The sequence below is a fragment of the Aptenodytes patagonicus genome, chromosome 22, assembly GCF_965638725.1.
Source record: "Aptenodytes patagonicus chromosome 22, bAptPat1.pri.cur, whole genome shotgun sequence".
Lineage (NCBI taxonomy): Eukaryota > Metazoa > Chordata > Aves > Sphenisciformes > Spheniscidae > Aptenodytes > Aptenodytes patagonicus.
The window spans coordinates 6,210,514-6,237,344 of NC_134970.1; the positions used below are offsets into that span (position 1 = coordinate 6,210,514).

A 26,831-nucleotide genomic window follows, 5' to 3' on the forward strand; every position below is an offset into this window, starting at 1 on the left:
GACTTCCCCCGGGCGCCTAGCAACGAGGGGGGACGCCTCGCGGGCAGCCCCGCCCCACGGCCCGCCACGCCGGCGCTGATTGGGTCTCGCTCGGCCCCGCCCCCTCGGCGGCGGCCGTTCGAATTCGAAGTGGAGGGGCGCTGCCATTGGAAGAGCCCTGCAGGCGGGAGCACAAGCCCCGCCCCTTCAGTAAAACCCCGCTGTATGGGCGTGGCTTACACAGTGCGGGGCGAGCCGCGGGCGCTGACGGGACGGGGGGGGAGCGGGGCCTGGGGCGGTGCGGGGGGGGGGGGGAACCCGAGGCCGCCCCGCCGCCGTGGGACGCCCCCGGCCGCCGCCCCCGGCCCCAGCCCAGCGGCCCCAAACCGCGTTAAACCTCCGCGGGCAGCGGGCGGGGCCCCGACGGGGGCAGCCCTTGCATAACCACGGCGGCCCGACCCCTCCTCTCCTCCCCCGGCCGGCGTTGTGTAACCGGGCACCGCGGGGCGAGGGGCCGGGCCAGCCCCCGCCGCCGCAGGGCTCCGGGAGCAACCGGACGCCGGGCCCGCTGCGCCCCACGGGCCGCGGGGAAGGAGGTAAACGCGGACCGTGGGCGGTGGGAGCCGCGGCGGAGGCGTGGGGTCGGGCCGGGCCGTTCGCTCCCCGGTCCGCTGCGGGGTCGCAGCAGGGGCCGCCTCCTCCGCTCCCGCCCTCGTCCCTTCCCCGCCCGTCTGAGGGCCCCGACCCGTCCCCCCACACGGGCAGCGCTGCCCGGGCCCCCGAGCCGCGAGGAGCCGGCCAAGCCCCTGCCCGGGGGTGGTTTTGGGGCTCTTTTCCTGGTGCGACTTAAAATGCCATTTCTTGTATCAGGGGCTCTATATAGCACTTTATTTATCACCTAAGCTATTAGAACGAGAAATAACACGGAGGTGTTGGATCAACAGCAGCCTCGGGTCTGGCTCGATGTGGAGACTGGGATTGGGTAATCAAATTCATGCGAAAGATTGGGATTCTTCTTAAATCCCAGTTAGGGAATTGTTCTCAAGCCTGTCAAATCAGAATACCGTTAAACGGCTTAACAGCGCCAACTATTCCACTTCAAAAGCCCAAACCGCGGTTTCAGAGGGCAGTCGCGAGGCTGCTTTTCCAGCTGGCTGGCACACGTATTTAAAGCTTTATAATTGCAGTACTATCACTTCTAAGCGGACAGGCTTATAGCCAGGGAGAACATCCGTGGTTTGACTTAACTGGGCCATCGAGAGTGCCCGCAGGGGAAATTAAACTGTTAAAAAGTTTTCCTTCCTAGCTCGTGGGCCTCGGTCCGTCCGTGCCCCATCTTGCTCTGCCGGCTCCGAGGGGTGGCAGACCGGAGGGCGGCGAGCCGGCTGCGATCCTCCTCCTCTTTCAGGAATTACACAAAAGCCTCAAGTCGCTCAGACCACCTTTGATGCAGAATCCACCTCGATGCATGTATTTGTGGTATGTAGGAGTGTTTAAACCTGGGCAACTGATTTCTCAGTGCTTGTAGGAAGGGGAGCAGCACAGCTGGATCCGGATGGCGACGCTCTGACGACCGCTGCATCCCTCCAGCAGATCTTTGCCTGCGGAGAGAAATGCTTATCAGCGGGAGAGCCGTGATCAGTGATTGTGTGGCATCCTCTTTTGGGGGCGACGTGTTGTAAAGACCCCGGAGCGTCAGCCAGGTGACCCTCGAGGTAAGGCTCAGCTGCCTGATTTGGGGTTTTCCCTGCTTCGTGTCGTGGTGTACCTCTCCCACAGTGTGGGGATGCAGCAGGTGCGAGGTGTATTTTCTGCCTGCGTTGGTTGATTTTTGATGAACAGAAGTAATGCAGATGGGGCAGGGAGCCTGCCTGGCCTTGCTGGGTGAACGGCCTCAGCTCACCAGTTCACGGAGAGTTATCCACCGTTCCGGTGGATAAATCCTAACACAAAGTCGATCGACAGACAGTGCCTGCTCTGCCTTCCCCCCATCACCCCAGAGGATCTTCCCCTTCCTCCTGACAGGGCAGGAGCGTCCGAGGGTGCCGAGCCACCATCTCCTTTCCGACACCTCCCGTAGTGCTGCCAGGCCCGCACCAGCGATCCCCCCCTGATCCTTGCCACCCAGCGGTGGGTCCCAGCTCCCCACCCGGCCCTCGCACCTCTTTGCCTCTGGGCTCGCTCCCTCCCCAAAGTGCCCCAGCCCCCTTTCCTGGAACCCCTGCTCCCCCACCAGCTCCGACTCCCCCAGTCCCTTGCACTGGCATCCCCAGAGCTGCTCCTAACCCCAGCCCCGCAGCCCATCCAGGCGCCTTCTAGCCCTGGCCTGGTGTCCCCCTGCCCAGTCCCTGCCCTGGTGTGGCCCCGCTCCCCACGGCCGTGCCCCACTGGCCCCGCAGGGGATGCCACCGCTGGAAGGGATGGGATGGGCTCCTCCCCAACCCACTGGACACCCCCCCCCCCCAGGACACCCTGGGCTCGGGGCCATCTCATGGGCTGTGTGGGGCTGGGAGGCCCTAGGTTTGGGGTGGCCCCGTGGGCTGTGTGGGACCCCAAGTTTGGTGTTGCCCCATAGGTTGTATGGGGCGCTGGGCTCAGGGCGACCCCCTAGGCTACGTGGGGGTGCAGGGCCCTGGGCTTGGGGCAGCCCCACGGGCTGTCCCCTGAGACGGCGGTGTTCCCATAGGCTGTATGGGGAGGCCCCATAGGCCGTGTGGGGCTGCACAGCCCTGGGCTCAGAGCAGTCTTCTAGGCTGTGTGGGGCCTTCGGGCTTGGGGTGATCCTATGGGCTTTGTGGGGCTGCAGGGCCCTGGACTCGGGGTGGCCCTGCAGACTGCGTGGGGCCGCAGGGCTTGGGATGGCCCCAAAGGCTGTGGGGGTCCGTGGAGCCCCCGACTCGGGGCAGCCCCTCGGTGAGGCCAGCTGGTGCAGGCTGGTTCTGTGCTCCTGCCACGGGATGCAGGGGACTCTTCTAGCACCCTTTGCATGGTTTGCTACCCAAAAGTGCCAGCTGGGTGCTCCCCCGAGCAGCGGGAGGGTCACCTTGTTTTTCCTGTTCCCCCAGGACGTGCGGGCAGGGCGGTGCCCGAGCTGGGGTACAAGGCAGAGCACCCCGCAAAGCCCAAACCCCCGTGTTCGGCTATGCACGGTGCTGCCCAGCGCTTGCGAGTTTGCAGGGTTCGCTTATCGGGGGGTTGCAACAGGCTGTGTCACGGCCTGGGAGCGCAACTGGGTTTGTCTCGGTGGTGCTGATGAGTGGTTTTGGGAACAGGGCAAGTCAGATCATCTTTTATGGGGCTGGTAAAGCTGTTGATTGTGGGTTGAGCGGGGCCGAGGGGCCGAGTCACCTACTGCAGCCATTTGGGAGGGTGTGAGTGGAGCAGTTTGGCTGGAAGAGCTGAACTAGATTAGAGATTATTGTTTGGTTCTTTGCTAATCCCTAATCCCTTAATGCTTCTCTGGGTGGTAACGCTTGAATCAGAAGCAGGTGTGGACCCACCTCGGAGGTGGGCGTTGAGCTTCCCCCCTTCTACGTGGGAGAGAGCAAGTTGGGGAGACGTCGCTGGGTTTGGTGCAAACACAAGGTGGCAGCTGGGCTCGTTGCTTCTGTTTGCTGCCGTCTGCGGAGCCCATCGCCCCGCGAGCAGAGCAGCCAGCAGCTGTGGGGCAGTTTCTCAGACCCTGCCCTGAGCCACCCCAGACTGGGAGCCAAGATCGGCCCTCCTGCCTGTCCTCTGAACTCAGCTGAAGCAGTTGAAAGGGGAACGAATGTGTGCTCATCCCTACATCAGCCCCAGCTTAGAAAAAGAGTAGTTTTGTGCAGTTATCGCCACCCAGCTCTGCTACGGAGAGAGGAGGGCTTCTCCTGATGCTTAGAAGCACCGTGAGGTCTCCTGGGGCTAGGAAAGATGGATAAAAGCTATGGCAAACCGGTGGGTTCAGATATTATGCTCTCGTATCAGCGTTGGTTGGGCTGTGCTTTGCTTTCCCTTGTTTCACCTTGAAGCCTTAACAGTCTTGTTAGTGAGGAAACGTGCCGTGTCTTTCAGATGTCTCCTACTGAAATCAGAAAGGCTTTTCACTGCCAGGGTGAGTGTTGTATCAGGTCTCTGGTGAGATGAGGGCTCCTGCAGAGCTGTTCTCCCCGCAGCTCGTTGTGCACGAATGGAGGCAGAGCTCCCTGAATCATCTCCTCGCTGTTGACTTACGGAGGGTTTGCTGATGGCCACATCTGTGGGGTTATAAAATGCTTTTGCAGTAAATGGAGCTCTGGCAGCTCTGTCTGTTTTGATTCCTTCCTTCTGGTGAGCGCTGTTGGGATGTAACTTAATTTAGGGATTTAATTTAAGGACTTGAGTGACTCATTTGGGGAAGAAGCCAAATTTAAGGAATTTAAGGACTTGAGTGACTCATTTGGGGAAGAAGCCAAATTTAAGGAATTTAAGGACTTGAGTGACTCATTTGGGGAAGAAGTGGAGCAAGGTAGTGATACAGCTGCTGAATGGTGGGACGTGGCTGAGGAGACTGAGGAGAGAGGTTTGGTTCTGTTTCTGCTTTTCTCTCTCATGAAAACTTAACAAAAAGCAGAAGAGATTTGCAGTAAAAGGAGCTGAGGGCTGTTTGGAACTCCGTTTCTAATTGTTAACTGACGTTGTCCTTTAATAGGGTTTGTGTATCCCCAAAGCCAACGGTTCCCTTCCTCTTTTAGCAGATCTGAGGAGAAGAGCCAGGATGCCGCATTGCACCATTCATCTTTTCCGGAAGGGACTTCGGCTTCATGACAACCCAACGCTGCTGGCCGCGCTGGAGTCCTCGGAGGTCGTCTACCCTGTCTACATCCTGGACAGAAAGTTCATGACGTCCGTGATGCGCGTAGGGGACCTGCGGTGGCATTTTCTGCTGCAGTCCCTGGAGGACCTCCAGAAAAACTTGTGTCAGCTGGGCTCTTGCTTGCTGGTTATTCAAGGAGAGTACGAGTCTGTTCTTAGAGATCACATCCAGAAGTGGAATATCACGCAAGTGACTCTGGATGCGGAGATGGAACCGTTTTACAAGGAAATGGAGGCCAGCATACGGCGTCTGGGAGAAGAGCTGGGGTTTGAGGTGCTTTCTCTGGTGGGCCACAGCCTGTACGATACCAAACGGTACGTGATTGCCCGAAAGACCGGTGAGGTGTCTCCAGGAAGGTTTATTATGGATTTAGCAAGCATCAGGGAGAAAAGGCCAAGTAGCTTGGTCTTTCTGGATCCTAATGTGTTCCTTTTGAGAAAATTGGACGATCTGAGATGAATGTGGCGCTGTTTGCTGGAGAATTTTTGTGTGTTGGTCTGCTGGAAGTAACAGAAGAGATTTTGCCCAGGTGTTAGAATGTCGGGCTGTGATTTGAGTCTAAAGAGTTTGTTATTTTTTTCCCCTTTCGGCAGTTTAATTCACTTCAAAACTTACATTAGCTACTCTTTTAAACAGAGTGGAAGAAATTCTTTAACACATTTAATAGGACTTTTATATAAATTTTTTGTGTCAGGTCTTTTTATATCTTTCTAATCAACTTTCGCCGGTGCTGGACAGACTTGGATCCAAGCTGTTACGCAGAGCTGAATGACTGAAGAGATTGAAATTAATAATAACAGGGAGGTGATCGGTAATAGCTAAAACAACCTGAACACTCCAATTCTGGAAAGCCCCTAATTTACATAAATGGATGGATGCATGTGACTTGCCGCCTTGAGTTCAAGCTGTCTGTTTGCCCAGGTGGTTGCTCACACAGAAGAGTTATTTACTGCCCCGAACCTGTTTGTTTTTGTGATCGGACTGCCTCCGGCAGCCCCAGAGGTGTTCTGCCCCTTGCACTCTGCCATCCTGGCTATGTCTGGCTGTACAGAGCTGCCCAGTTGAAGCCGTGGCTGGGCATCCTGGTCCCACGTTTGTTGTCTCAAGTCCTGAGGGACTGCTCTCAGGATGGATGTACGTTCACCCAGGGAAGTTTTACTTGTAAAATCTGTAATTTCCACATTCGGTTGCACGAACTGAGGCTGTCCCGGCCTGTGCTGTCACCTTCCCATCCACTGGCAGCTCCAGCTTCCTTCTTGGTTTATATTATGGTGAAAAGTGACCTTGTTTTACTTAGGATTTTGGACCTGAACAGTGGGACTCCCCCATTAACATACAAGAGGTTCCTTCACATTCTGTCTCTGCTCGGCGACCCTGAGGTGCCTGTCCGAAACCTTACAGCTGAAGACTTCCAGTAAGTAACACCCAGACAGCGGGAAATTGCAGGTCCTTTTTCTCTGCCCAGAAAAAGAAGAGCCAGGGCCACGGTGTTTTAGATGTTACGTTGCATTACTTCTGTGCGTGGAGGGTTATCGATTGTACGTACAGGGGAGGGGATTCTGCCGTTGGGAGGGGAGAGCAGATGAGAGGGGGCGCAGTCCAAAGGCTTAAGCTTCTGCAAGGCACATTGAGACAGACTTCTAAGGTACGTAAAAGTTTAACAGAGGAATGACTAAGGAATTACAGGTTGGTCTCTCAAAGGCATGCTCTAGCTTCCTCACAAATCAAGATTCAAGGCAGGAATTGGATGAACCACTGTAGTTCGTTTTATGCGGGAAGTTCGGTGGGATAATCATACTGTTCCCTTCTGGCTTTAAATCTTTCTCTCCTCCCCTCTGCTGTATGGGAAGGAGAGACCGAGCTCATGTCTCCCAGGACTTGAGAAGCAGCTCAGAGTCAAGGATGTCTTATGTTTAGCTCCGCATGAGGAGAGGTCAGTGATCCAAAGGGAGGTAAGATTGGGGTAGGAGAGAGCTGGCCACTGGGGATGGGACTGCAGATACTTGGGACTTGTGTCAAGCGCCTCCTGTGTGACCTCAGCTCCGTGTCGGTAACCGAGGCTTAGGTCTTCCCATCTTGCGGGAATCCTGTTAATTCCTGAATGTTGTCCTCAGATAGTCTGATGATAAGACCCATGTAAGTATTGGGATATAGCCGTTCCTGTATTTTTTCTTGCACTGGTTTTTTTTTTTTCCTTTTTTTCCCTAATTTATTTGCTCTTTTTAAATTAATGATGATGAGAGCTAAGTGGTTCACAAGCTTCCCAGCAGGCCTGTGTTGTGTCAGTGCTCTGAGAGCTGCACTGGCCCCTTCTTCTGTAGGTGTCTGCAACAGAGCTGAGCTCAGTTTTTTCCAGGTAAGCAGAAAGAGCTCTGTTGATATCTGAGTCCATTCATGGCTTTTGAGAAGTCTGCGTACCACTGACACGTCCTTGAACCTCCTCCTCTGTGTTTTACAGGGGGGAAGGTAACTGTACCCTGATGCTCTTCCAGCCTCACGGGGGGCAGAGGCCTTGGGGAAGCCTCAGCAGCTGAGGCTGCAGAAGAGATGTGGGGGTACGGCTCAGAGGCGTGGGCTTGGGGAGCCCCCACCTTGGTTAGGAAGGAGCAGCTGCGGGGGCGGCCCAGGGAGCTGATCTGCCTCCTTCCCTATGAAACCTCTCCCAGAGCGACCTCTCCTCGGAGGCACGGGAGCTGGAGCGGCCTTTGGAGGCAGCACCAGTGCCCCGTAATTACGTTTAGAGTCTGAGGAGGCTCTTGGCTCCCTCGCAGGGATGGATGAGGCAGCTGGGGGGAGCTGGAGAGGAGGTGCCTCCGAGCCTTACGTAGCGGATGGGAAGCCAGAGGGGTGTCTGAGCTACGGGGGCTGCAGCCGACTGCTCTGAGCGCTGTAATTTGGTGGGTCTGTTCCTCTTCCCCCAGTTCAGGCTAGAATTACCTGGAGCGATTGCAGAACGACCTCTTTCTTACGCAAGGAGGGTGCAGCCTGGGGTTTCTGGCTGTGCTTTCGTTCCCCTGTGCTCTGGCTGTGCCACAACAGAGGAGATCTTGGCGTGTGCAATGGGCAGGGGTCTTCCTCCCTCTTCTGGCTCCAGTTCCCTCTTTGAAAGAGGCCTCTCTCTCACATTAGGAGATGTAGGCCCCCTGACCCGGGCCTGGCTGAGTGTTACAGGGTGCCTCTCCCCGTGGATTTGACGATCTCCCTGGAGAGCCTTTCCCCCTGGAGAGGAGGGGAGACCGAAGGGCTACAGTGCCTGGAGCAACACTTGACTGACCAGGTCAGCCTTGATTTTACATGGGTGATGATGGTGGCTCTAGATGGGCTGAGGTTGCTGTCCACCTTGCTCCTTTTATGTGTCTGGACGCCAAGAAACCGCTCAGCTGTTCCAGCTCTAGCTGAGTTCTTCCCCGCCGGGGCTCAGCTCTTGGCAGCCCAGCCTGCCTTGGTGCTGGCTGCTTTTAAGCAGATGCTTTACCCGCTCCCAACTTCATAAAGTGGAAAAGATCTTCAGTGCGGCGCTGTTGCACCGAGAGAGCTGTTCCCCGTGTCACAAAATCACCCGGCTCTCTGGGGAGAGCAGAGCTTCACAGCACCCACGGGTGAGACGTGGCCTTGACGTTGGGCTTGGAGGAGGTCTATGTATTTGGAGATCTTGGAGGAGGACGGCAGCCTGGGCTCAAGATGTTGTCCTTGATGGTGGCACTTGTGGGAGGATGGGCGGTGGGAGCATTTTCCGGGCATGACGTTGAACAGGCCTCTGTGATGCAGAAGCCAATTGCCGAGAGTTTTTGCCCCGTTTCATTAGCTGGACATGTGTCACCTTGTACTGTCTGAACCTGGATTTCTGTTTTCATTTTAGGGCTGGGTGGCAAGTTTCACCAAACCGAGAACAATCCCAAATTCACTGCTTCCAAGCACCACAGGCCTGAGCCCGTATTTCAGTATGGGCTGTCTGTCAGTTCGCACCTTTTTTTATAGGTTGTCAAACATTTGTGCTCAGGTAAGAAAATAATTGGTCATAGTTAGGCAAATCCAGCACCCTCACGTGTTTGGTGTGTGAGGCTAGGATTTAACACTCGGATCATCTTAGTAGAGACCTGGTGCATCAGAAAATGCTGCTTTGCTAATGTCTTCTCACAGAGTCCTATGAAATCTGTGAGTGGCTTTATATGTTGTGTGAAACACCCGTGAACGTATTACAGCTTTTCCCAATTAAGTTTTAGAAATATGATAAATAGGGAGCAAGGAGACCTGGAAGCAGCAGGGAAGCCCAGGAAAACCCTCCTAAAATTCAAGGAGTTCAAGACGTCTGCCTGATGTTTAAGTGAAGTTTTCGATCCGTTTAGCCTGTTCAAGCAGTTTTGTTTTTAGAAAGCATCTGTTTTCATCTTAGAGAAGTTTTAACTATAGCATAAGCCAAAACCGACTTCTGAAAACTTGTTTGATTCTTAAGAAACAGTATGGTTGAAAACAACCCAAGAAAACCAAGGTCTCTCTGAACCTCCTTCTTAAGAGTATCTCGAGACATGCCTGAGCCACCTGAATTCAGCAAGCTGAGCAGTTAATATGTTAATAAACGCATGTTTGGTTTAAGAAATCCCAGTGTGACACCATTTTGGAAGGCAGATGGAGAATGTTTGGGGTAACACTGAGGTCTAACAGAGTTCAGCTTTGCTTTTGGGCGTATAGCATTGCTTCAGATCTTTGATTTCTTTGGCTTTCATGGTCAAGTGCCACGAAGCCAGTAGTGCAGTTAGATTAATCTTTATTTTATGGGCCTGACAGTCACAAAATGAGTGAGACTGCAATGGTATAGATGAACTGAAGCTTTCACCTCGCGTGTCTTTTGCAGGCCAAGCATCACTCTCTGCCCCCAGTGTCGCTCCAAGGGCAGCTTCTGTGGAGGGAATTCTTCTATACAGTGGCGTCAGCAACACCAAACTTCACCAAAATGGCTGGGAACCCCATCTGCCTTCAGATCAATTGGCGTGAGGATGCAGAGAGGCTCCACAAATGGAGAACGGTAACAGGATGTATTGCCACAGCTGCTACGTTTCAGTTTAGAGCTTTTCTGTTGCCCTGAGATTGTTCCCTGCTGCCTATTTGAGGTTTGCCCCCTATTTTGGGGCTTACAGTGCTGTGTAGAAAAGAAGCGTAATGAAGCTTCGTGCAGGAGGGCTGATGTTTCTTTTCTGCTGCAGGCACAGACGGGGTTCCCGTGGATCGACGCGATTATGACCCAGCTGCGCCAGGAAGGCTGGATCCATCACCTTGCTCGGCACGCCGTTGCCTGCTTCCTGACGCGGGGGGACCTTTGGATCAGCTGGGAAGAGGGCATGAAGGTTCACTTTTGGTTTTTGGTTTTCTCTGTTCTGGCTGACCTTGAGAAACGCCTGCAAAATGTGAGCCTGGCAGTGGGAGGTGTACTGTAGAGCAGTGCTTCGTTACTGAGCCTCGCTAGAAATCTCGTGGTTTATGAAATCTCATGGTCTCTCGCTCGAGTCTGAGCCCTGCTGTGCTGGGTGCAGCGGTGAGAGGTCGTTCCCATCCCCAAGGCCTGGCGATTTTGGATGGTGAGGATATTGGAGACCTGCTCAGTCTGCAGCAGGCCTCAAAGCCAGAGCTTTGGGCTTTGGGTTGCTCTGTCGCTGGGTCCTGCTCTAGCTTCCTTCTGGCAAACTGTCTTGCTGGAGAGCCTTCCCTGTGTGCCCTGCGAGGAGGGTAGCCCAGACCAGCACGGTGCCAAGCTTCACCCTTCATCTCCCAGCCTGTTGTGTTTTGGGTTTGTTTTTTTGCCACAAAGGCAGCCATTTCAGGGGTGTTTCTCTCTTTCTCTTCCTGTCCCGAAAGTGCAGGTGTTTGAAGAGCTGCTTTTAGATGCTGACTACAGCATCAACGCGGGGAACTGGATGTGGCTGTCGGCCAGCGCTTTCTTCCACCAGTACACACGGATCTTCTGCCCTGTCCGCTTTGGGAGGCGCACGGACCCCGAGGGGCAGTACGTCTGGTACGGCCATGCACGGCATGGCACCGTCTGCTCCGTTAGTGCTTCCCTGGCTCCTCTTACAGCAGGAGCTGATGAACTCGGTCTGTTTGAAACACGTACCCCTGTGGAACAGGGGTCACAGCAATGATTTTATTTAACACATAAGGAAACTGAGGCACAGAGAAGCAAAGAGACATACCCATGGTTGCACAGGTGATGACCGAGCAGGGCATCGTATTGATTTGTGAGTACTTGTCGGCTCCAGCACCGTGTTTGATCACCAGGCTGGCTCCTCTTTCTAAAGGACCCGAGTAAAACTTCCCACAGCTCCCCCCCCTCCAGTCTGTGCTGTGTCTCTTGGTTTTGTAGGGGGTCCGATTAATTTCAGACACTTGAGTTTTATTTCCCACTCCGGGTGAGTCCTCTTTGCTTCAAAGTCTCAGTTTCCTGATCTCTAAATAAGGTACTGACGGGCTTTCTCATAAGTAGTGGGTGTTTTTACAGCTAACTGCAATAGGGGCAGGCTGTGGTGGTGTCTGAGCAAACAACTCAATTTCCCCACATCTCCTCTTCCTCACGTCCTGTCCAGCTTTGTGTCTTGTCACGGGGAAGCCCACGCTGACACACCTGACAGAGTGGGGCAGAAAATGACTTTTCTGTTCCGTAAGAATTTTTTAGATTTTTTTAAAATTTGCTTGGTTTTGAAATTTATTAGGGTTTAGAACAAAATGTCAGTGAAAATGTTAAAAACAAAAATATTTTGGATGAAGTAAAAACTGAAGTAATGTTTAAATCAACCCATTTATTCTTTGCTGTAAAGTTAACTTTTGGAAGATATCACCCTATGGAGGGTTTCAGAACATAAAAACAACTCTTCTGTGCAAAATGAATCAGAACTTCCCCATGGATTGTAGTATCATAGAATCATAGAATCACTGAGGTTGGAAAAGACCTCTAAGATCATCGAGTCCAACCGTCAACCCAACACCACCACCATGCCCACTAAACCATGTCCCTAAGTGCCTCATCTACTCGTCTTTTAAATACCTCCAGGGATGGGGACTCCACCACTTCCCTGGGCAGCCTGTTCCAATGTTTCACCACTCTTTCAGTAAAGAAATTTTTCCTCACGTCCAATCTAAACCTCCCCTGGCACAACTTGAGGCCGTTTCCTCTCGTCCTATCGCTTGTTCCTTGGGAGAAGAGACCGACCCCACCTCGCTACAACCTCCTTTCAGGTAGTTGTAGAGAGCGATGAGGTCTCCCCTCAGCCTCCTTTTCTCCAGGCTGAACAACCCCAGTTCCCTCAGCCGCTCCTCATCAGACTTGTTCTCCAGACCCCTCACCAGCCTCGTTGCCCTTCTCTGGACACGCTCCAGCACCTCAACGTCCTTCTTGTAGTGAGGGGCCCAAAACTGAACACAGTATTCGAGGTGCGGCCTCACCAGTGCCGAGTACAGGGGCACGATCACTTCCCTACTCCTGCTGGCCACACTATTTCTGATACAGGCCAGGATGCCATTGGCCTTCTTGGCCACCTGGGCACACTGCTGGCTCATGTTCAGCCGGCTGTCGACCAGCACCCCCAGGTCCTTTTCCGCCAGGCAGCTTTCCAGCCGCTCTTCCCCAAGCCTGTAGCGCTGCATGGGGTTGTTGTGGCCGAAGTGCAGGACCCGGCACTTGGCCTCGTTGAGCCTCATACAGTTGGCCTGGGCCCATCAATCCAGCCTGTCCAGGTCCCTCTGCAGAGCCTTCCTACCCTCGAGCAGATCAACACTCGTATCAATACGATCACCAAGAATTAATATGGCATAGGTTGGTTTACACTTCTCTTAAATGTCTGAGTATTTGTCTGGAGGATTATAAAACCCCATATTATTCCTGTTTTGTAGGAAATACTTGCCTATACTAAAGAACTTTCCCTCCAAGTACATCTACGAGCCCTGGACAGCATCTGAAGAGGAGCAGAAGCAAGCGGGGTGTATCATAGGTAATTCATTGGGATACCTTGCTAAGGATTTTGCTGCTGCTAACTGTCCAAAATGATTACATGGGTGAGATGGAAGCGTCACGCTTCCAACACAAGTCATGCATTTATCTTCTGAAAATGGATTAATCCAGCAGTCTACCTTCTGTCAATTCTCCTTTAAAGTTTTTTACTGGAGTCTAATTTCAGAGTACATATTTTTGCCTCAACTTCATGTCCTAAAACTACTGCATCACTCTAAGTTGTTGCCTGTGCATTTATCTGTCTCGGATGCCTGGCTGTCTTTAAATAGCATCTGAACATCTTGTGCTTTTACGCTTGCTCTAATGCATCTCTGAAGTCTCTTAGCAGCTTACGTCTACGGGAGCTTTTAGTCTTTGATGGAGAGAAATAGGCACTTCTGAAGAGTGGGTCACTCTTAGATGCCATTTATTTTAAGAAAAGCTGCAAGCATTTGCCCTGGTGCAAATCCAGTGAAACGTCCTTGATTAGTTCCGTAAAGGGCTGCTGTCTCCGTGTTGCACCAGGTCAAGATTACCCTTTCCCCATGGTGAACCACAAGGAAGCCAGCGATCACAACCTGCAGCTGATGAAACAAGTCAGAGAGGAACAGTACAGAACAGCCCAGCTCACGAGAGGTAAGAGGTGCTGCAGCACTGGATGTTCAGCGTACTGCGACGCAGAGGCTGTCACCAGCTTTGGGCGTTGGTTTTGTGTTGCTTTCCAGGATGCCTTTCCTCTTGGTTACCAACACCACGTGCTGCTCTTCTAGTTACCGTTAAAATGGGAAACCCAGAGGTTGAGCAGTGTCCCTTCCCTTCTGGCCGCTCTTGCGGGATGGGAGCTTGCTTGTGCCGGCTGGAGGAATGCCTTCCCAAAAGCGGGCCTTCTCCACCTTCCGCAGGTCTGCACAGACAGACTCCCCAGCCCCCAGCTTTGCAAGGTGCTATCTCCAAGGTGCAGGAATCTCTGCAGCTCTGCCCACGCCTCTTGCGAACCAGAGCATCGTTGTTTGTCCTTTTTACCATGATCTACCCTGCCCTGTAGCAGGAATTATTTGAGATTCCCACTGACCACTAATTAGCAAAAAGCCCTTAAGAGCTGAGCTGCTCTAAGAAATTTACCTTTTGAACTTGTTTTCTAAATAGGTTAAACACATGCATAACAAACGGGTAGTTATCAGGTAAGGCTGGAATACTCAAACTTTGGGCTAGCCTGAATTAATTAGGTATTTCCAGTCACAGAGATGTTCCACTTACATGGCACCTGGGCTCTTAAAATTGAAGTCCTAGGGCCTGTGATCAGCTTGTAGCCTCAGAGGAATCCTCTGCAGGAAGGGAAGTGAAGCAATGCTTTTGTATGCTGCCATAGCAGCCCCCGTATATATTACAGAAATCCAACATGCAGCAGCCGAGGGGAGTTTGAAGTATTCCTGCCTCGATTGCTATGGTCAGAAGGAATTAATTGTTCCCAGTCCTGTGCGTACTCATGTATCCAGGAGGTTGCACATTGGTACCTTCCGGATATAACCGATGTGTGCTGACAGTTCTTCCACAAACTCTTTGGTATAGGGGAGTAAATGTCACAGATGGAGTGGGAGTGCACTTCACTCATAAGAGTGAAGCATAAGTATCATAAGAGATACGCAACAATACACTTTATTGATAGAAAACAGTGAGTTTACAAAGTTCAATGGTAAATGCGACAGTGGTTTAACAAGATCCCATGGCAGGGTACACTTGATTATTTAGTGCACAGAGGACAGGGTCAGACAAAACTGTCAGGGAGACCCTCCCGGTCTTGCTGGAGAGCCTTCCCTGTGTGCCCTGTGAGGAGGGTAGCCCGGACCAGCACGGTGCCAAGCTTCACCCTTCATCTCCCAGCCTGTTGTGTTTTGGGTTTGTTTTTGCCACAAAGGCAGCCATTTCAGGGGTGTTTCTCTCTTTCTCTTCCTGTCCTGAAAGTGCAGGTGTGCTGCACTTGTGCAGGAAGTGCTCAACCTCCCCGTGAGCGATGAGGTTCAGAAAGGCCCCCCCTGCTTTCTAAACTCCTTCTCAGAGAGGAGTCTAGGTGCGGCTGGATCCAATCCTAGTCCCAGACTTGGCCAACGGTTTATGTCTAAAGGATTATAGATGCACAATTAATCCTTTCTATCACTTAGCTAAGATTTCAAAGTTTAGCATGCTGTTAGCCACTTACCAAGTATCTGTCGCGGCAAGGAATCTCTCAACCTCGAGGAGTAACCCTGGGAGGTGTCCCTACTCAAGGGGAGATCCTGGCGTGCAGCCCGCTGCCGTGCAGGAGAGCGCAACGGGCCCTGGGCTGTCCACTATTTATGGAGTAGGATGATTGACTTACAGTCATATTTGCATACCAGCGAGACGTCTGGGTCGCTGCGCCAGACAGCCCTTGGCTACTGTGTTGCCATCCGTCCCCAAAGTCCCCATAAGGTGGATGCAGCCGTCGGGACCCCCACTGGTGGTCATTGCTTACGCGGGGTGGGGGGAGCACACCGCCACACTCCACCCCGTGACTACAGTCAATTCATCTTACCTTCACAGAGTGGTGGTACGGTCACCTCTTGCCTCTGTGCCATAAATAGTATATTGATAGTTTGTGCGCTTATAGATCCACGGTAAGTAGATAGTGAAGCACTGCTATTGGTCGTGCATTAATTTGTATGTTTTGGGTGGTTGAAGTTGGGTTATTTGTTTTATCGTGTACCAAAACTTTATATACAATATAGTTATAAGCAATAGACATATTAGAGTTAGTAAAATCACAACTGGGTGAAGCATGAGAGTAAACGCTCCCGTTGCTGTCGGTGACCATCCAAGAAGAGTTTCCCACCGATGGTGTTCTCCATCCTTCTTCACTCTTTCCAAGACATGGTGTATCTCTTCTGCATCATGATGAACGGTGATTAGAGTTTGTGTCCATTGTTTTGGACACGTTCCACCAGTTGACACAGGTCATCGTGTTGTAGTCGTTTCTTCACCAATGTAAGATCCATTCCGATGGGGGTAGGCAATAAATCCTGACTCAATGTATAACTAGATTGTAACTATTGATAAGGTATAACAGGAGCTGAATAATTAAAGTCGCATCCCACAACTGTACTAAAGTTACAAACACAAATATTTGAGCGATTGCTTGTATCTACAGTAACATTATCTACGAATATAAAACCACAAAGGGTTCCCATACAAACACATCCTTTTCCAATATATACAAGTACAGCTTCAGGGGCTTCATCGGGATGTATTTCAAAATGACAAACGTTTTGTTCAGTGTCAAGACAGATGTCTTGGGCTTTGATGGTGTTACTCTCACAAATAAATCTTCGTTGTCCCCGTACAACGCATGCGTTAACATCAACAGTTTGCCATTTGCTTCCATTTCGTTGGGCCCACGCTCTGTGTTCTAATGGATGGAGTATCGCTCCATTGTGGTCTAATCCTTATGCAATGACTGGGTATATGGTGTATACCGAAGCATTGTGAATTGTTAAGACAAAAGCTGTGGCCTTATTGTTGATGGGGTCATAAGTGAAATTAACCAAATACCACCAGGACTGGAATTCTTTCTCAAATTTAGTTGCATTATCCCAAATTACCTTTCGAATTTCAGTGTGTAAGGTGCCCTCTTCACCTTCTCTTATAATTGCTGCTACCGTAGATTGCATCCACAGTTGAGCCTGGATACAACTAAGAGCTAGAGAAACATTATTTTGGGCTGTGCCAAGCGCATCCACAATCAGCTGGTGGTCCCTTTCATTAATTCTTTCCCACTGAGGCAATATATCAGATAAGAGCCACTGGTTAGTTCCCAATGCTAATAGAGAAGACTGCAATGGGTGTTCTAGTTTGTTTAAATCACTTGTTGTTGTGCTCAGTTTATTGATGAGTACTCAGTTTTTATGAAGAATGCTCGGTTACGGGGCTTCCAATAGGCCCGTATTGATTATTTAATTGACAGAGTACTCTGAGGAGTTGCGTATCCCATTAAGCCTCATGTGGCTTGAGACTCCTTTTCAATAAGCCATTAGCTCTTTCTACCATCCCATTTAGAATAGAATAGAATCATAGAATAGAATCATTAAGGTTGGAAAAGACCTCTAAGATCATCGAGTCCAACCGTCAACCCAACACCACCATGCCCACTAAACCATGTCCCTAAACGCCTCATCTACATGTCTTTTAAATACCTCCAGGGATGGGGACTCCACCACTTCCCTGGGCAGCCTGTTCCAATGTTTCACCACTCTTTCAGTAAAGAAATTTTTCCTCATGTCCAATCTAAACCTCCCCTGGCGCAACTTGAGGCCGTTTCCTCTCGTCCTATCGCTTGTTCCTTGGGAGAAGAGACCGACCCCCCCCTCGCTACAACCTCCTTTCAGGTGGTTGTAGAGAGCGATGAGGTCTCCCCTCAGCCTCCTCTTCTCCAGGCTGAACAACCCCAGTTCCCTCAGCCGCTCCTCATCAGACTTGTTCTCCAGACCCCTCACCAGCCTCGTTGCCCTTCTCTGGACACGCTCCAGCACCTCGACGTCCTTCTTGTAGTGAGGGGCCCAAAACTGAACACAGTGTTCGAGGTGCGGCCTCACCAGTGCCGAGTACAGGGGCACGATCACTTCCCTACTCCTGGCCACACTATTTCTGATACAGGCCAGGATGCCATTGGCCTTCTTGGCCGCCTGGGCACACTGCCGGCTCATGTTCAGCCGGCTGTCGACCAACACCCCCAGGTCCTTTTCCGACAGGCAGCTTTCCAGCCCCTCTTCCCCAAGCCTGTAGCGCTGCATGGGGTTGTTGTGACCGAAGTGCAGGACCCAACACTTGGCCTTGTTGAACCTCATACAGTTGGCCTCAGCCCATCGATCCAGCCTGTCCAGGTCCCTCTGCAGAGCCTTCCTACCCTCGAGCAGATCAACACTCCTGCTCAATTTGATTGAAGGTAGTATGAGGTGTCGAACACCCATTTAATTCCCTCGTTTTGCCCAATCTTGCACTTCCTTACATGAAAAATGTGAGCCATTATCACTTTGGATAACATCAGGAGTAGGTAGATTTGAGAACTAAAACGATAGCCCTCGCGCTGTATTTCTCCCATTGGCTTTCCGACACTCAGTCACCACAAGCAAGCCGGAGACTGCTTCCACTCCTGTGAGGATGTATCGATATCCCGCAGAGGATTTGAATGGTCTGATATAATCAATTTGCCATGTAGACCATAAAGTTTTCCCTTCGTTGGTATGTAGCGGTGGTGCTTTAGCAGGATGATCTGTTTGTCATTTCAGTCTACGCTGGGGACATTCTGTAAGAACAGTTTCACAAGTTTTCCTGTTTACAGGCCAGCCTTTATCTGTGCAGCAAAGCAAAGTGCTGCTTTACCTGTGTGGCCTAGGTTTTGATGTAGCCATTCTCCCAATCGATACCACTCAGGATTTAAGGTGATTTTCCTTAGTTAGCTCATCTACCTTTTGATTCCACTTTGTGGCTCGTTGATTATCCTTAGCATGAGCTTTTACCCATCCCATCTCAAAAGGTGTTTTCCTGGCTATATCTAGTAATAATTGCCAACCTTTGTTTCTCCAAACTGGGGATCTATTTACTTCCCAATTCACGGTTTCCCATTGACAAAGCCACTGTGTGGCACCAGCCCACACAGCATAAGAGTCTACTTATAGGATTTTTTTCTCCATTCTGTCCTGCCGAAACAACTCTTATTTCTCCTACTTGTGCACTGCCTTCACCTTCTTCTAATTACTTGTTTGCCGGTGGTAATATCTAATGCAGCGACCTTATATTGCCATTTACTGTTTACTCTTTTTGCTGAAGCATCCGTAAACCAAACGTTTTCTGTTGGTGCACCCTCAGTGAGGGGCGGTGCATCCAGAATGGGTGAAGGTTCCAAAGGTGGTTGTAACGCTAAAGGGTCTGTGTTTGTGGGCATCTGCAATTTGGAAACCTTAGTGTGTCCTTCAGCTAATTGCATGTTTTCTGCAACTCCTGTTAGGTAGGCATACCATTTTCTGATAGTGGGTTTTTGTGCAACTCCTTCTGGGGGAGCAGTCCCCTTTAGGATTGCTTCTAGTAAATTAAATGGTCCTCTAGTTTGCACAGGTTGCCCCTGATGTATTTTCTCAACTTGTTTAACTGCTCGGACTAAAGGTAAAAGTCCCTTTTCCCATTCAGAGTATCGTTGTTCTGTTTCTTTAAATGAGGTTGAGCTAAACAAAGGTCTTTTTGGCCCATTGGGGCCAGTTTGGAACAGGTTACAGTAAGTAGCGTGTTCAGCAAAACCCCATTTGGCTAGAATAGGGTCGCAGGGGTGTACTGGTCCCAGTGACTGATATGTTTTTAATTCTTCAGTTGGAGTTTTCACCGCCTCTTTATGTTCTAATTTCCACTCCCAGGGTCTGCCTTCCCGTAAGAGTGAGTATAATGGATGGGAAATGATAGAAAATCCAGGTACGTGCTTCCTCCAATATCCTAAAGTTCCCATTAATTGTTGTAACTCCTTCCTTGATTGGGGCATTTGCAGCTCTTCAGTTTTTCTTAAGGTGTCTGGAGGAATCGCTGCACTGCCTGCTACCCACCAAGTACCTAAGAATTTTACTTCTTTACTGGATCCCTGACGTTTTCCAGGTGGAATCTCAATTTCTGCTTTATTTAGTGCTTGCCATAGTGCCGCTGCCACTTCCCCCACCTTCTCAGGGGAGTGAGATTAATTCATTAAACCATGAATTCACAATCTGCACACATCTCTTCTCCTTAGTTCTCTTCTTTTTTGGATTCTTCCTTGGGTGCTTCAGGAACCAGGATGGCCTTTCCAACATTCTTCTTCTCTTGCATCTGCCTCATGGCATCTGCCACCTGACCAAAGGGCCGTACAGAGTCTATTTTGGGCTTGATTTTGCCTTGACTATACAGGTTAACCAGCTTGACTACAACACCTCCGACAAGCTCAAATTCTTCATCCATATATCCAAGGTGGTAGCCACACACAGCCTTGTTATGGTGTAGGAGCTGCAAGGCACTGATGCTGAACTGGTTCCACCAGGTTTTAGCCATAGCCATGAGGTGGTTCTTCTGCCCAGAGAGCAAGTTTGCTACTCCGTATCTGAACTTCTCAGGGGGAAGTTCCTCCAGTCCGAATATCATCTATATATTGGTACAGTTTCACTTCTTGGGGGAATAAGACCATCTGTAAAAGTTCAGCAAGTGCGGCATGAGCAATTGTAGGTGAATGTTCATACCCCTGTGGGAGTCTGTTAAAGGTGTATTGTACTCCCTCCCAAGTGAAAGCAAACTTCATCTCCAAACTCGTTATCCTCCTCCTTCAAGGGAACCATAAAGAACATGTATTTTACATCTCGCGCCGCCATCCATGGGTGTGCAGCTGCTTGCAGAGTAGCTGTTGAGTTTGCGATGTTTGGTACAGCAGCTGTTCGCGGGGCTGTATTGGCATTCAGGTGCCCATAATCGACTGTTAAACGCCACCTCCCGTCTGGTTTCCGAACTGGCCAGACAGGTGAGTTATATGGGGAGTGTGTTCTGGAGATAATTTGTCATTTTTCCAAATCGGCTATGACTTCAGAAATTCCGTTTCATGCCGCAGCAGAAATCGTACGTTGCGGTACATCAGGAATTTTTGACTCGGGGAGGGCAGGGGCTGTGCAAAGTGCACGCACTGCGGCCTCCTGATTTCTACCGGGGTTGGGATCGGTGTTTGAGCTGAAGGACCATGCGCTGCCATTCGACAGGCGCCAAGTTCGGCCGTTTAAAACATCGAAACCTAAAATATTTTCATGATGATCTTTAATTGCAAAGCGAGTAGTCGACATACGCTTCTCGCCCGGGAGCCATAAATTGACCTTGGCAGTTTGACACTCAACACTCGCCCCGTTCACACCGGTAATCTTAACTCTTTGTCGTCCGGATCGCATGCCCAGCTTCTTGGCATCTTGTTGTGTCAATATTGAAATTTGTGCTCCTGTACCTATTAAAAACTTGACCAATTGTCCCTGAGGGCCAACTGGAATTAAAATGTACGGGCCATCATCGCTTACCCACTGATAAGCCTCCACTCTCCGGACAGGCAGGCCCAATTGCCTTCCGGACACTACACGTTTTTTGGCTTCGTGCCCTGCAATTCCTCCCTAAGGGGGCGGAAGGGGTTGTTTCCCTTTCTGGGCACTGGCGCAGGAGGAGTTGAAATACTCTCCTTCCTTTCACTGTTGTCTTGTTTCTGGAACGCTTCAGTCAGACTCAAGACAATGCCAGTGGGCTGACCTTGAATCGCGGCTCTGGGAATGCCTAGGGCTAATGCATTCCTCCATACCTTTAGGTGCTCTTCAACGGCTTCCCAATTATGCCAATTGTCACGAGCCCATTCTTCTGAGAAGTTGGGACTCCATGCCTCCGTAAATAATCGGTGATACTACTTGCCATCCTGCCAACTACACCAATTTGTTGTGGATGGAGTGAGAGTGCACTTCAATCGTAAGAGAGAAGCAACAATACACTTTATTGATAGAAAACAGTGAGTTAACAAAGTTCAATGGTAAATGCAACAATGGTTTAACAAGATCCCATGGCAGGGTACACTTCATTATTTAGTGCACAGAGGACAGGGTCAGACAAAACTGTCAGGGAGACCCTCCCGGTGAGCCATGAGGTTCAGAAAGGCCCCCCTTGCTTTCTAAACTCCTTCTCAGAGAGGAGTCTGGGTGCGGCTGGATCCAATCCTAGTCCCAGACTTGGCCAACGGTTTATGTCGAAAGGATTATAGATGCACAATTAATCCTTTCTATCACTTAGCTAAGAGTTCAAAGTTTAGCATGCTGTTAGCCACTTACCGAGGATCTGCTGCGGCAAGGAATCTCTCAACCTCGAGGAGTAACCTTGGGAGGTGTCCCTACTCAAGGGGAGATCCCGCCGTGCAGCCCGCTGCCGTGCAGGAGAGCGCAACGGGCCCTGGGCTGTCCACTATTTATGGAGTAGGATGATTGACTTACAGTCATATTTGCATACCAGCGAGACGTCTGGGTCGCTGCGCCAGACAGCCCTTGGCTACCTTGTTGCCATCCGTCCCCAAAGTCCCCATAAGGTGGATGCAGCCGTCGGGACCCCCACTGGTGGTCATTGCTTACGCGGGGTGGGGGGAGCACACCGCCACAGTAAACGTTGTTGTGATTGTTCTTCGGAGATATGGAAAGCCAAAGTCTGAGAACCAGAGTCCCCTACTCCTAACGTTGTTCTTGTTGCCTGTAAATAGAAGCATTTTCTGGCACGCTTTATAACTTCACCTGCTACTGTCATTGTGGGCTGTTGCACTGAAGTCGGGGAAGGACTTGCAAACTTTAATTCTTCTTTCCTTCTTGCCGTAGATGATACAGATGACCCAATGGAAATAAAAGTAAAGCGTGACCACTCTGAAGAGAGCATATCAAAAGGAAAGGTGGCCAGGATGACAGAACAAACCGAGATCCCGTCAGGGATTACCCGTTGGGAACCAAAGAATGGCAAAAGGGGAGAGCCAGAGGCCAGCTGAACTGGACAAACTCTACTCGCTACTTCGTCCTGCAGATAGTGCCTCTTGTTTGTGAACTGACCTCCGAGAAAAGTGTTGTATCTTGAATGTGTTTGTTAGTGCAGTTACTTTGAATGAAATTGTCTGTCTGTGCGTGGCTTACAAGCCGTTTGTGGCAGCTGCTTGGTAAATTCAAGAGGTGACTGGTTTTGACAGGACATGATGCTATAGCATTGTTCAGATCCACCTGATGTTCATGCATCTGCATAGTTTTAGTGATAAGTACTAGTCTTTCCAACATGCCAGATAAACGTCAGTTGAAGAATATATGCACGTTAATGTGATCACACATCAGTGTTAAAAGCTTGATTTGCCTGTCTCGTAGAGACGGAGGTTTAGGGATTTTCAGATGCCGTTTTTAAGTTCACAGTTTGTGCTTGCAGTCCCCAGTTTGGGGAGATAGAGCAGAATGCAGCCCGTTGTAAGGTTGTGTGTAGTTCTTACGACTTAAATGGGACTTCTTATGCATTTTAAGGGCAACGTTGCAAAATGTCTCACTGAATTAGGGCTGACTTACAACTTTCTTCACCATAACTCTCCTTCTTGGCTAATTCCTCTAGAACAGTAGGGTTGATATTATTTCTATCATGTACCACATATAAAAATTTACTCTTCCATTGAAATGTCTCATTGTGAAGTTTCACAAGGCTGGATTAGTCAATTATCTTTGTTATGGGTGGGGTTTTGGTGGGGGTAGGGGGATTGGAGTGGGTTTTTAATCACTGTAGGTGCTATTTTTGGTTTTAAAAGAAATAAAAATTATTTCTGACATGAAAAATGTAAGGTCTCTAGAGCAATCTGTTATCACAGTTGGCATCCATCTGTCCTCTTTGGAAACCTGGCTGCAAGAATCATAGAATCATAGAATCATTGAGGTTGGAAAAGACCTCTAAGATCATCGAGTCCAACCATCAACCCAACACCACCATGCCCACTAAACCATGTCCCTCAGCGCCTCATCTACACGTCTTTTAAATACTTCCAGGGATGGGGACTCAACCACTTCCCTGGGCAGCCTGTTCCAATGTTTCACCACTCTTTCGGTAAAGAAATTTTTCCTCACGTCCAACCTAAACCTCCCCTGGCACAACTTGAGGCCGTTTCCTCTCGTCCTATCGCTTGTTACCTGGGAGAAGAGACCGACCCCACCTCGCTACAACCTCCTTTCAGGTGGTTGTAGAGAGCGATGAGGTCTCCCCTCAGCCTCCTTTTCTCCAGGCTGAACAACCCCAGTTCCCTCAGCCACTCCTCATAAGACTTGTTCTCCAGACCCCTCACCAGCCTCGTTGCCCTTCTCTGGACACGCTCTAACACCTCAACGTCCTTCTTGTAGTGAGGGGCAACTCCAGCAGCAATTCAGTGCAGCCAGACTCCTTCACCTTGAAAGCATCCATATGCAGCCTTATGTTTGGGTTAATACCTAGACCCTAGTCTTCATTGTTCTAGCCTGATTACCTTGTGTAAACAATGCCTGCCTTACAACCACTATGCCCTTGAAGAAGAGCTAAAAGACTGATAAAAGGGGAACATCCTGCCCTAGAAGGCGCCGGAGGCTGGACGCTTGCCAAAGAAACAAGAAGTCAGCAAAAAACTGCGGTAACTAGGGGAAAGGTAAAGGCGGCAGGGGGAGATCGCGACCACCGACGCAATTCAAGACTGGGAAGACTTGTCCCCCGCCACCTGCAAGGAGCGTGCGTGCTAATTTGCATGGCAAGCGAGGCTAATTTGAAGATAACTAACCAATGAGCGTGAACTTAGGCGGGTTTTTGCTAATCACGTAACAATATAAATAGGCTGTAGTTCTTTTGTGTGGGGTGCTAGCTTTGTGGAATTACCACCTAGCACCCGTCTTTGCGCAAACATGAGAGAAATAAATATCTCGGCTCTGTGTGTAAGATTGGCTTATTGCACACCGGGTACCGGACCCCGCTTGTGGGACAACAGTTTCTGGCGACCAAGATGGGACCGCTATTTTAAGCCTTGCCTGGATTCTTCTGCTGCTCCAGACGAGAGATGGGACCAGGAAGGACGCCAGCACGCACCGACCTTTTGATTGGGGAGTCCACTGGTTCCTCTCTGCAGACGGACAACAGGCAACTCAACAGCGCAACGCCAATACGAGATATTTAAAAAGAGGCAAGGGACTACAGAGGTAAGCAGCTGCTTTTGTGGAATTGCTCTGCATAAGACGCATCAAGAAAGGCCCGCAGCAGGAGCTTAAAAAGGATTCCTATTCTGACAGAGGGTCGGAATCTGGTAAGCCAAGTGGCTTAAATTTGCTCTCCGTAAGATACGCCAAGAGAGGCCCGCACTGAGAGCTCAGAGGAATCCTATTCCAACAGGGGGTCGGAATCTGGTAATAGGGTGCGGCTGCCTCTACCGAAGTACCCCGTGTACTCCCTTAGGATGCATCCTGAAAAATTGGAGAAGGTTTGGAGGGGATCCCCGAAAGAAAGACAAATTAAAAGCTTATTGTGCCCAATGGTGGCCGATGTACGAACTGGATGATGGAGAAAAATGGCCAGAGAATGGATCACTGAATTATAACACTATTTTGCAGTTAATGCTGTTTTGTAGAAGGATGGATAAATGGGGTGAAGTTGCGTACGTCAAGTTGTTTTTCGTTCTGAGGCATGATCATGAAACTCATCAAAAATGTAGACTGTTGATGGAAGATGCAGATGGGATGTATGTATTAGCAGACAGTGTTAATGGGCAAGGAAAGAAAAAAGGGTTGTTGCAAAGAAGGTGAAAAGAAATGCACCAAGGACAGCGGGGAGGCTGAGGATGTGCAGACAATCAGCCCCTGACATTAGAAAGAAGCTGCAACGGGTAGATGGAGCTGGAGGAATGTCTGTATCACAGCAGACAGAAATGGCATACAAGGTTTATAATAATAGAGGTAGGGGAAAAGGTGGACGGAGCGGCGTGGGGCGGGGAGTTAATTCCTCGAACCGTACTCCTTTGGGTCCTAATCAGTGCGCTTACTATAGAAAGGAAGGACACGGGAAATCTGAATGCCCACAGAAAGGAAGATCATTTGCTGAATGCTCAGGAGAAAGAGGGCAAGAATCAGATGCTAATCGGATCATGGGAGGGAGATCTGATACTGAATGAAGGGGACCGGGGGAGAATATCAAGATTTCCCCAGCCGATCCCCTGGTTCCCATAAAGCTGGGGAACGAGGTTATAAATTTCTTACTAGATAGCGGGGCAACCCATTCGCTAGTAACTAGTTGTAAAGGGCTTTAAGTAGAACCTATACGCCAATTGTTGGGGTCACGGGAAAGCGAGCTCTTAGGCCATTTTTAAAACCTATGGAATGCACAACTGGAAACACTACATTGACTTACGAATTTCTGTATCTGCCAGAATGCCCCGTCCCATTGCTGGGACGTGATCTATTGTGTAAACTGAAAGTGCAATTAACATTCTCTGATAAGTCCATTCAGTTACATGTGCCCGAGGAGACAGCGTGGAGAGCTCAACTGTGTCTATTGACTGAAAAGAAACAAGAAGGGACCAGAATCTCAGAGGAAACTTTGAATGCTATAATACCCCTGGTATGGGCTTCCAAGAAACCTGGATGAGCCAAGAACACTGTTCTGATAAAGGTCGAATTAAAATCGGAAGCTCAACCGGTAAGAAAAAGACAATACCCTATGAAATTAGAGGTTAGAGTGGGCTTAGAACTGTTGATTTATACTTTTATGCAGTATGGACTGTTGTGGGAGTGCCAATCAGAGTACAATACTCCCATCTTACCAGCCGAGAAACCTCAAACTCGAATATCGATTGGTACAAGGCTTAAGAGAAATTAATAAAATCACAGTTGAGGTACATCCAGTTGTACCAAATCCCTATACCTTGTTGTCTGCAACACCCGAAGACATTGTGTATTTTACAGTGTTAGATTTAAAGGGTGCCTTCTTCTGCACTCCCCTGGAAGAGGAGAGCCAGAAGATTTTCGCCTTTGAATGGGAGAGTCCCACCACCGGAAGGAAGGCACAGCTCTGCTGGACTGTGCTACCGCAAGGATTCAAGAACAGCCCGACCCTGTTTGGTAACGTACTTGCCAAAGAATTGGAAGAATGGCAAGGTAAGAATCCTTCCACTACCCTGTTACAATATGTCGATGATATACTATTGGGGGCGAAGACTGAGCAGGAATGCAAAATTGCGACCATGGATTTGTTGAATTTCTTAGGATTGGCGGGGTACCGAGTATCCCAGAAAAAGGCCCAAGTTGTGCAGACAACCGTAATTTACCTGGGATTTCAAATATCTCAGGGAAAAAGGGAACTGGGCGTGGAAGGAAAGGAAGCTATTTGTCGAATAGCTTCTCCACGGTCTAAGAACGAACTGCGAGGATTCCTGGGAATAGCAGGGTGGTGCAGACTTTGGATACCAAACTTCAGTTTAATTGCCAAACCATTATATGCTGCTATCAA

At 50.0% G+C, this 26,831-nt stretch overlaps 1 protein-coding gene across 6 annotated transcripts; it reads left to right on the forward strand.

Moving 5' to 3' along the window:
* Positions 1-349: 349 nt before the first annotated feature.
* LOC143170085 (cryptochrome-1-like) lies at positions 350-23,151 on the forward strand. Of its 6 annotated transcripts, none has more exons than XM_076358034.1 (12): positions 350-575; positions 1,499-1,694; positions 4,689-5,124; positions 6,108-6,224; positions 7,940-8,087; positions 8,670-8,810; positions 9,663-9,833; positions 10,012-10,152; positions 10,666-10,817; positions 12,689-12,786; positions 13,311-13,421; positions 22,178-23,151. In XM_076358034.1, exons 3-12 carry the CDS (start codon positions 4,712-4,714, stop codon positions 22,339-22,341), a joined length of 1,656 nt encoding a protein of 551 aa, XP_076214149.1. In that variant the 5' UTR covers positions 350-575; positions 1,499-1,694; positions 4,689-4,711; the 3' UTR covers positions 22,342-23,151. The 6 variants fall into 6 exon arrangements, with proteins under 6 accessions (XP_076214149.1, XP_076214153.1, XP_076214152.1 ...); XM_076358038.1 differs by having other exon boundaries at positions 10,666-10,808; XM_076358037.1 differs by having other exon boundaries at positions 4,692-5,124.
* Positions 23,152-26,831: the final 3,680 nt, after the last annotated feature.

Coding starts and splice junctions, on each gene's coding strand:
- LOC143170085 (XM_076358034.1), top strand. CDS start 4,712: ATGCCGCATTGCACCATTCATCTTTTCCGGAAGGGACTTCGGCTTCAT. Junction 5,125..6,107: donor AGCCTGTACGATACCAAACG/GTACGTGATTGC, acceptor TGTTTTACTTAG/GATTTTGGACCTGAACAGTG. Junction 13,422..22,177: donor AACAGCCCAGCTCACGAGAG/GTAAGAGGTGCT, acceptor TTCTTGCCGTAG/ATGATACAGATGACCCAATG.